This window comes from Poecilia reticulata, linkage group LG2, assembly GCF_000633615.1.
Source record: "Poecilia reticulata strain Guanapo linkage group LG2, Guppy_female_1.0+MT, whole genome shotgun sequence".
NCBI lineage: Eukaryota > Metazoa > Chordata > Actinopteri > Cyprinodontiformes > Poeciliidae > Poecilia > Poecilia reticulata.
In genome coordinates, this window is record NC_024332.1 from 45,814,218 (window position 1) to 45,823,408 (window position 9,191).

Genomic DNA, 9,191 nt, shown 5'->3' on the forward strand with positions numbered 1-9,191 from the left:
GCAGAGCAACCCGGTGAGGAGAGAGGCCCCGAAGGCAGGTCTGGGGCCCCCCGCTGTGGGGCCAGCAGGTCTGGGGCCCCCTGCTGTGGGGCCCCCTGAGAGGCCGGCCCTGGAGGAGCCAGAGGAAGCTCAGGGAGACGAACCGCCGGCCCAAACGCTCACAGCGCCGCCACTGAGCAGAGAGTCTGCAGAGAAACCAGAAGATTCAGGTCAGAATATTAATATTTAATAAACATGACCTCTGATGACTCCATCAGCTGCTCATCCACATCCTTTGCTTTTGCTGCTCCTCTGTCTCCTCTGGGTTTTACCTCCTGTGGTCTAGTTAAAACAAACATGTCTTCCTGTGGGATTAGTGACCGTCTCCCTGCTCTGCAGGCCCGCCTGACCCTTTGACCTCAGCCTCTGAGGCGTTGACCCCTGTGGGCCGTGGGCCCCGCCGGGACAGCGCGGACAGCCTGAGCGGAGTGTCTCCCAGCGATCTGACCACCATCATGGTCAGGAACGTCCCGCCAAGCCTCAACAAGAAGGACGTGATCCAGAAGCATTTCGCTCGTTTCGGGAAAGTCTGTAAAATCTTCTGCCGCCCCAACAAGAACCTGGCCGTGGTTCACTTCGACGACCACGTGAGTCGCTCTTCACTTCGTCTCCAGCTGCTTTGGTTTGACTCCAACACCTGGGGTCAGGCGAAATCATTAATCAATTATTGAAATAATAATCTCGTCATTGATTAATTGTTAGCTGACTCTAAAAAAGGCCGATTTCTAAAAGAACAGAAAGTCTAAACTTTCAGTCGTGATGTTCCTTTGCTTCACTAAAGGCTCACTGTGTTTGTATTCTAGGAAATAAAAAGTTTATTATTTAAGAGTTTAACTTTTTGTTTATTTGCATGTCTTATATATTTATATCTAATATTGCATAAAATAAGCTGAAATGCTTAAATGAAAAACCTGCAGAATGTGCCAGTTATTTCTTCAGATTAATCTTCAGAACAAATGATTAATCGATTACTCTGACGATTAATTGATACTGAATAATTGATTAGTCTGACGATTAATCGATAGAAGAATCGTTAGTTGTAGCCCCGCTCTTAATGATTTATTTTAAACCTTCTTTGTTCAAACTGAGTAAAGATCTTACTGGTTTGGTTGGGAGTGGTGGTGGTTTTCTGACAGGAACAGGAAGCTGCTCGGTGCTGCGGCCTGGTGGTGAAGACGCGCCATGGCAGCCACGCAGCTCCTCTCTCATCCTGTTTTGTGTTTCAGGCTTCGGCTGCCAAAGCGAAGCGGAGAGGGAAGCTTCTGCACCGACACGAACTGCTGCTGCTCTGGCAGAAGAAGAAACCAAGTAAGCAGCTCGTTGATCCGCCGACCAGAAGAACTTCAGTGTTTAAAGTCCATTAATCATCCGGCTTGGTTTATTCGTAGGTTGTTGAAATTCGTAAGTTTTGTGACGTTTATTTATTCATTCTGACTGAAGCAGGTCAGATTTACTCAACAAAACTGTTAAATCATCATTTTAACTTTTCCACCAGAATATCTTAGTTTGATGGTTGAGCTCAATTTCATCAATTTAAAAAAGGAACTTGATGGTTTGTTTTGATTGGAGGTTGGATTGAGGTCATTCAGACATCAGATTATTGTTATATTTTTGAATAAAAGTCGGTTTATGGAGAGTTTTTGTCTCTTCAGGTCCTGGAGACAAAGGCAGCAGAGCGGCAGCAGAACCGGACCGATCCGCCGCAGAAAGCCCGAACGTGGAGGAGCCGAAGCCGGGTTGTTCTCCTCTCAGACGGCCGGCCCTGATGCCTCCAGCGCAGGGCGGCCACGCCTCCTTCAGGCAGAGGTAGGTCCGTCTGAACGGATCGGAACCGGTTCTGTCCGGGTTCGGCTGCAGCTCTGCGTCTCGTCTCCTGCAGCTCTCCGGTGAGGAGGCCGTCTCCAGCCAAGCTGCTGCCGTTTGACTCGGAGCCCCAGAAGGAGAACGTGGCCGAGTCCCAGGGGTCGGAGCGTCTCGTCCCGTCCTCCCTGGTCCACCTGGTGGGACAGGCCGCCGAGACCGCCGAGGACAAGTACCGTCTCCTGGAGCAGAGAGACAAAGTCCTGCGTCAAGGTGAGGACGATGTCCGCCTGCTGCAGCTGCAGCTGAAAGCCTCACAGTCGTGTCCTGGTGTCCCTCAGGACGACCCAAGAGGACAGACCTGGACCTGTCCAAGGCGTTTGTGGGGACGTGTCCTGACATGTGTCCAGAGAAGGAGAGGTACATGAGAGAGACACGGAACCAGCTCAGCGTGTACGAGACGGTCCCGAACACGGAGGTGGTAAGAACCGGAACGTTGTGGAATATTTGAACCCGCATCATGATGCTGCTCCTGCCGGCCGCCTGCTGGCCGCCTGCCGGCCGCCTGCCGGCGTCTGGTCCAGTCTGAACTGATCCAAATCGCTGCTGATCGTCTCTCCAAGATTCAGGACATGTTTCAGTGAAGAACTTTGTCTCTTCCTCTTAAATATTTGTTTCCAGACTCAGTTAGTTGCGTTTAGTAATAGAAATGTTTATATTCTGAGTTTATTGAATCCAGACGTTCCTGTGAAAACCTTCATCCAGATGTCCTGTCCTTCGTCCCGGTCTGTCCTGTTCCTGCCAGGTGGATCATGCAGCTGCCATAAAGGAGTACAGCCGCTCCTCGGCCGACCAGGAGGAGCCTCTTCCTCACGAGCTGCGGCCCCTCCCGGTGCTCAGCATGACCATGGACTACCTGGTGACCCAGATCATGGACCGGGGTCCGGACAGCCACAGAGACTGGTACGACTTTGTGTGGAACCGAACCCGAGGCATTCGGAAGGTAAGCGTCAGAGCGCCGGCGTCCAGCAGGTTCCCCCACGGCGGCGGTTTGACGTTCCCGCTCTGCTCAGGACATCACCCAGCAGCGGCTCTGCTGCCCCGTCACCGTGGCGCTGATCGAGAAGTGCACCAGGTTCCACGTTCACTGCGCCCACCACCTCTGCGAGCAGCACATGTCGTCCTTCGACGCCAAGATCAACAACGAGAACATGACCAAGTGCCTGCAGAGTCTGAAGGAAATGTACGCGGATCTGGCGACGCAGCAGACGTTCTGCCCCCTGGAGGCCGAGTTCCGCCAGTACAGCGTCCTGCTGAAGCTCAACGACGGCGACATCCTGCGGTCAGTCGGTCCGAACCTGCAGCACCGCTGAGGCCTGAAACTGAGCGTGATATTATAATCATCACTCTGATGATTAGGACTAATCAGTTAATCTGACAATCAATGTATAAGTTTATTATTTATTAATTACTGTGATCATTATTCTAAAATATTCTTCCAGGTTTTTATTGAACCCCTTCAGTTTTTTATACATTATTTGAAATACATCAAAGATTCAGATAAACATTTCATTGCCTAAATACAATAACAGCAATTCTTCAGTGAACGCTTCAACTTTTGAATCAAAGATTCATCTGCAGCTGAAAACTTCTTCTAACCCGAGTAGAAAATATTTACAGAGGATTTTTTATCTTAAATCCATAAAGTTTATAGTCCAGAGTTGGTTTAACTGAAGCTCTGTGTGGTTTTTTCAGCAAATGCTTTTTTTTAGAGTTTAATTGATTACTAATTTAATTAATCATTTATCTGATTAATCGTTTGCTAAAACACATCGATCAGAACCAGCTCCAGGTTTCCACCCGTCCAGGCTGGACGCCGTCGCTGCTCACGGCGTTCTGACCACTTCCTGTCCCCACAGGGAGGTGCAGCAGTTCCGCGACGAGGTCCGAAAGTCTCCAGAGGTCAAGTTTGCGGTTCAAGCCTTCACGGCCGTCAGCAGCAACAACTTTGTGCGTTTCTTCAAGCTGGTGAAAGGAGCTTCCTACCTGTCCAGCTGCCTGCTGCACCGATACTTCAACCAGGTGGGAGCAACAGGAAACGCCGCTCGCATCACTTCCTGTTTGATTCCCTGACCAGAGGACGATCAGTCAGCGCTGATTTTTGGTTTTGAATCGTCCGATGTGTCCTGAACGGTTTCCACGCTGGGCTGTGGTTCTGCTTGCAGGTCCGATCGAAGGCCCTGAAGGTCCTGATCACGGCTCACACCTTCGGCACGCGATCCACGCCGTTCCCCGTCGACGACATCGTCCGCATGCTGATGTTCCGCAGCGCGTCTGAAGCGACGGACTTCGTCCAGCAGTACGGCCTCAACGTCAACGACGGGTGAGGCGCTTTGACCTTCACAGAGGCGGCCCGGGCCGCGGTCCGGGTCGGCGGCCGGCAGCCCAGCGGTCTAGTGGGTCGGCGGCCGGCAGCCCGGGTCGGCGGGTCAGTGTTCCGGGTCGGCGGTCTGGTGGACCGGCGGTCCGGGTCGGCGGGTGTCTGGGCGGCGAGTCTTTGACGGAGGAACGTTCTGTGCGGTTCTCCTCAGGCTGGTGGAGCTGAGTCGGATGGTCTTCCAGGAGCCGGAGCTCCCACTGTCCCTGAAGAGGTCAGAGGTCATCCTGTCCAAGAAGGCGGCGCTGATCGGGGAGGTGGTGAACGGAGGTCCGGTCCCCGACCCGCCGCAGCACCGTCCCGTCTGCAGCTTCGACTCCCACAACAGATACAGAGGAGACGGCCAGCTGGCGGAGCCCGGCCTCGGATACGTTAACCCCCGAGGCGCCGGGCCGCAGACCGGTACTTCCTGCTCACTTCCTGCCCACTTCCTGGTTCTGATTCCTAATATCTCAGTCAGGCGAAAGGTTCACCTGTGGAACTGTCCCAGGATTTGCTTTTTAATTTTAGTTTTATAATTTGTCTGACCGTTTCGTCCCGTCGGCTCCTGATGACCTCATGGTTCTGATGGCTCATCTTTGACAATTTAGTAGTTTTTTGTTTTTTCCTTTTCAAATAAATCTGTTTTTGGGACAAAACAGGAAAAATGTAAAAAATGTAAAAACCTTCAGAAGTTTTTGACGGGTTAATGTTTTAGGAACCAGAGAGTAAAGTGTGTTTTTTCTGTTTTTCTCTAACGCAGAATAAATAATTCTGCTTTAACTGAATGTTGATGATGTCAGAACGGTGGATCACATGAATGTTTTCTGGTTCCAGCTGACGGCGTTGAGGTTTCCTCCCCGCCGCACGTCGAGGCGCCGCCTCCCGTCGTCGTTCCCGACGCTTCGGCTGAGACCGGAGAGCCGTTCCCGCCGGCGGCTCCCATCTTCCAGCCGATCGCTCCGCCTGAACCCGCCAGACCTCCGTCACCTCCACCCAAACCCCAGCCGCTCTACAGCGAGGAGGTGGGAGGCAGCCGGCAGACTCTGCCGTCCGCCATCTTGGTTCTGTGCTGACGTTCTGCTGCGTTGTGTTCCAGGACGTCCAGGCGGCGGCGGCGGCGCTGCTGGAGGAAGTGGTGGAGGCCGAAGTCAGAGCGCTCGCTGACGGAGGCGCCAGCTACGCCAGAGCAGTCCTGCGGTAAGCTAACGCTCAGCGTTTGGTTCTGTGCGTCAGGCGGACGCTCCGGTGACCTGTGATGGTGTCCACGCAGGGAGAGCGAGGCGCAGATGGAGGTTCTGGTGCAGGAGGTGTTGGAGCAGATGATGATGGAGGTTTCAGCGTCGGAGATCCGGCTGGAGCAGGAGCGGCTCGCTGAGGAGCGACGCAGACTGGAGGAGGCCAGGTCGGTTCCCACAATGCACTGCAGGTCTCAACCCGACCTCCATCAGGACAGGGGGACCCCGCTCTGTGTTTCTACGTTTTCCGCTCTGTGTCCATGTTTCTGGTTCCTGTGCGTCTCAGGCGCCGTCAGGAGCGCGAAGCCTTCCTGACTCAGTTCAGCTGCTCGCTCTGCTCAGAGGTCGTCCAGCAGGTCGTCGCCGAAGTCGTGAGGGAAACCGCCGCCGCCGAGATCCAGTAAGACTTCCTGAACCCGTTCCATAAGATGAAGACGTGGTGAAAAGACGGTACAGCCTCGGTTTAGTCCAGGTTTTTAGGACATCTGAAGACCAACGGTGGGATTTTTTCTGTTGAGTGACTGAATAAATCGACACTGAACAGCAGGAATGTTTCCAGGTTTTAATCTGTTCTTCAAACGATCAAAGTGTTTTTCTATCCCTTCATCTTCCCAAATGATCCTTCTTGGAGTCTCTCTGGGAATGTGGACGCTCACATTAGCGTTAGCTGCTACGTTTTTAGCGCCAAGATGCTATTTTAGGCTTAGCTTAGCTGATATGCTAACTCCTTGTAGCACAACTTAGTTTGTTTTTTTTACCTTTTTTAACTTTGTTTTCATTCATTTAGATCCTAAAAGATGTTACATTTGCTTATTTAGAACCGGTGGTAAAATCCTCTCGCTCAGATTTCACTTTTCCGTCGTGTTTGTTGGATTTTTGACCCGTTTTGTTTTCCAGGGAGGCTCTGGACGAGGAGGCCGAGCGTCTGGCCCGATGCAGCCATCAGATCTGCGGCAGCTTGATCGAGGAGACGTTAGCCGCAGACGTGGCTCAGCTAGCAGAGGATGTTCTGGAGGCCGAGCTGGAGCGGATCCAGAAGTTCATCAAAAGGTTAAAGCGGGTCAGAACGTCAGCGTAGAACTTGGATGAGTTTCGGCCTAGTCCAAGTTTTTGTGTGGACCTCCAGGTGGCGTGATGTGGTCGCCGTGCGCCGCCAGCTGAAGCGTCAGATGAGGAGTTTCCCTGCGGCCCCGTGCTGCGTGGATCCCTGCTTCAAGCTGCGGGCCCTGGCCCCCAGCGCCCCCCAGAGGCCCTCCATGGCGGCGCTGGCCCGGGGCCTGGTGGACCTGGGGAACGCCGGCGTGTTGGCCGTGTCCAGCACCAGGTGGGTCCGTCGCCGCCGGGCCGGGCCGGGCCGGGCCGCAGGGCGAAGCTAAACCTGTCTCCTGTTTGCTCAGGTTGCTGCGGATGCGGCGCGGCGCCGTCCACCAGCTGAGGGTCCATTCCTTCTACCAGCAGCTGCTGGAGTGAGTCCGGGTCCAGTCGCTCTGAGGGTCTGGTCCTGAAGCAGAACTCTGACCCGGTTCTGGTGTTTCGCTCAGGGAGACGTGCTGGAAGCCGTTGGATCTGCCGGCGCTGGCCACGGAAAACGTCCCGAACCCGACGGACCGGATCTTCTGGAAAGTTCTGCTGCTGCTGCCCAGCGAACGGGAGGCCGACCCGGCGGACCGGTGAGGAACGACGGGCCGGGCGGAACCGCAGCTATTGATTAGTGATTGATTAATCTGTCAATCAGTCTGGAGATTTATCAATTCTGACAATTAGCTGATTAATTTATTTAATACTCTGATGATTAATCAGTTAAATTAGCATTTTATTGATTACTCTGACAATTGATTATTCAATTCTGACCGTTATTCTGATGATTAATTGATATTTTATCAGTTATTAAGACAATTAATGGATTTTTTATTGATTGTTTTGACAGCAGATAAAATTGAGTTGATTTTTCTGATCATTAATCGTTGCTGATTAATCATTGCTGCTCTGACTCTGTTGTTCTTTCAGCAGATTATCAATAATGAATCGATTAGCTAAATTATTTGCCAATTATTTCAATAATCCATCAGTGATGATTTATTTATTCATTTCTCCACCACATATTCATTTATTGTAACATAATTTACAGAAAGTCTTTTAAGGCTTCAGTCCCTCAGCATAATGCTGCCACCGCCGTGTTTCAGTGTTAAAAATGAACCCGTTTGCTGATCGCTGTTTGTGTTCAGGCTTCTGTCCGACTGGCTGGAGGTGAAACTCGGCGCCGATCCAGAGTCAGAGGAGCAGAGAGACGGGACGCTGAGGACGCTCTGTGTCTCCAACAGCCTGCAGGACAACGGACACCGAACTCACAAAGTCCACATCACAGTGAAGGTCAGATCACAGCCGGGAGGTCAAGTTTGTTCCAGGGTCATTTTTAAATTTAAACATTATGTTCAGTTGATTCCAAAGAGGAAAAACAAGTTTTGCTCCTCAGAGGTTCTGTGACCCGGTTCTCCTCAGCAGCTTCCTCCGTCTCTCCAGGCGTCCAGAGGCCCGCTGACCGACGCCGGTCTGTCCGGAGCAGAGGAGCGCGGCGAGCTGCGCGGCGCGGCGGCCATCATGATGCTGCTGCCCCTCCTGGAGGCGGAGCAGGACGTCCCTCTGCTCTCCGCCCTGCTGCAGCTCAAGCAGCTGCAGCAGATCAGCAGCTGGAACTGGCCGCTGCCGCTGGTGGTCCTGGTGCCATGGCAACGGGGCGCTGCGGACGCCGAGAGGCTGGAAGAAGGTGATTCCTGGCAGATGACCCAGCATCAGTCTGTCTGTCTGCAACGATCAGGGATCCATCCGTCCAGTTCAGGGCTGAATCGATTAATCTGAAATAATCATCAACTAATTTAGTAATCGATAAATTAATTGGAGAACAGAGATTATTAAAAGGCTGTTTGCTGGAAAGATGAACAAACTGAGCAGCTTCAGCTTCACATCCTGGAAAATCCAAAAGTCCCTTAAGATCCTTTTACCATCCGATTATTAATCAGTTTATCCAGAAATAATCTTCAGATTTTCCTGCGTTTTGTTTTCACATGTTGATGTTAAAAACAAATTCATCTATTTTAGGCAATAAAAGTTTCCTTCCTTACTTAAAAAAGACATTTATTATTTATTTATTTGAACCCGATCAATTTAAGTCTAATTAATTATCAGAATAATCAATATGGTGACATTTAATTGATTATTCAGGTGATTAATTTACTAAAAAAGTCAGTTGTTGCATTTTAGGCAATAAAATGTTAATTTTATTTAGAAACACATTAAAATATTTATTTGCATCTTTTAATGTTTTTCTAATATCGTATGGAAAAACGTTAAGTCATGAAAATAATTACTGAATCAACGGTTAGTTTGCGGTTCTGTTCTGGTCCGGTTCTGGTCCAGTTCTGGTCCTGGTCTGGTCCTGGTCCAGTTCAGTTCAGTTCTGGTCTGGTCCGGTTCTCACGGTTCTGTCTCTCTCAGCTCTGCAGCTCCAGCCGCTGATGGAGGAAGAGTTGATCTCGGACTTCCTGCTCGTCTTCATCCCAGATTCCACCAGCGACCTGCAGGGATCCCAGCAGGTAGAGCCTAAAGCTCCTGGAGCGATTCGGACCCGGACCTCCAGCTGGAGCGATTCGGACCCGGACCTGCAGCTGCAGCGATTCGGACCCGGACCTCCAGCTGGAGCG

General features: G+C 51.5%; 1 protein-coding gene across 1 annotated transcript in view; it reads left to right on the forward strand.

Moving 5' to 3' along the window:
- Positions 1-9,191, forward strand: part of mcm3ap (minichromosome maintenance complex component 3 associated protein) — a 16,399-nt gene that overhangs the window by 2,567 nt on the left and 4,641 nt on the right. The window contains exons 3-24 of the mRNA XM_017309457.1: positions 5-209; positions 379-626; positions 1,266-1,347; positions 1,692-1,845; positions 1,919-2,112; positions 2,181-2,320; positions 2,645-2,842; positions 2,913-3,181; positions 3,759-3,921; positions 4,065-4,222; positions 4,431-4,678; positions 5,093-5,280; positions 5,355-5,455; positions 5,529-5,660; positions 5,780-5,893; positions 6,391-6,543; positions 6,620-6,817; positions 6,891-6,959; positions 7,035-7,163; positions 7,719-7,863; positions 8,014-8,257; positions 8,986-9,083. Coding sequence (XP_017164946.1) covers positions 5-209; positions 379-626; positions 1,266-1,347; positions 1,692-1,845; positions 1,919-2,112; positions 2,181-2,320; positions 2,645-2,842; positions 2,913-3,181; positions 3,759-3,921; positions 4,065-4,222; positions 4,431-4,678; positions 5,093-5,280; positions 5,355-5,455; positions 5,529-5,660; positions 5,780-5,893; positions 6,391-6,543; positions 6,620-6,817; positions 6,891-6,959; positions 7,035-7,163; positions 7,719-7,863; positions 8,014-8,257; positions 8,986-9,083 — 3,630 coding nt within the window. The remainder of the gene's footprint in view (positions 1-4; positions 210-378; positions 627-1,265; positions 1,348-1,691; positions 1,846-1,918; positions 2,113-2,180; positions 2,321-2,644; positions 2,843-2,912; positions 3,182-3,758; positions 3,922-4,064; positions 4,223-4,430; positions 4,679-5,092; positions 5,281-5,354; positions 5,456-5,528; positions 5,661-5,779; positions 5,894-6,390; positions 6,544-6,619; positions 6,818-6,890; positions 6,960-7,034; positions 7,164-7,718; positions 7,864-8,013; positions 8,258-8,985; positions 9,084-9,191) is intronic.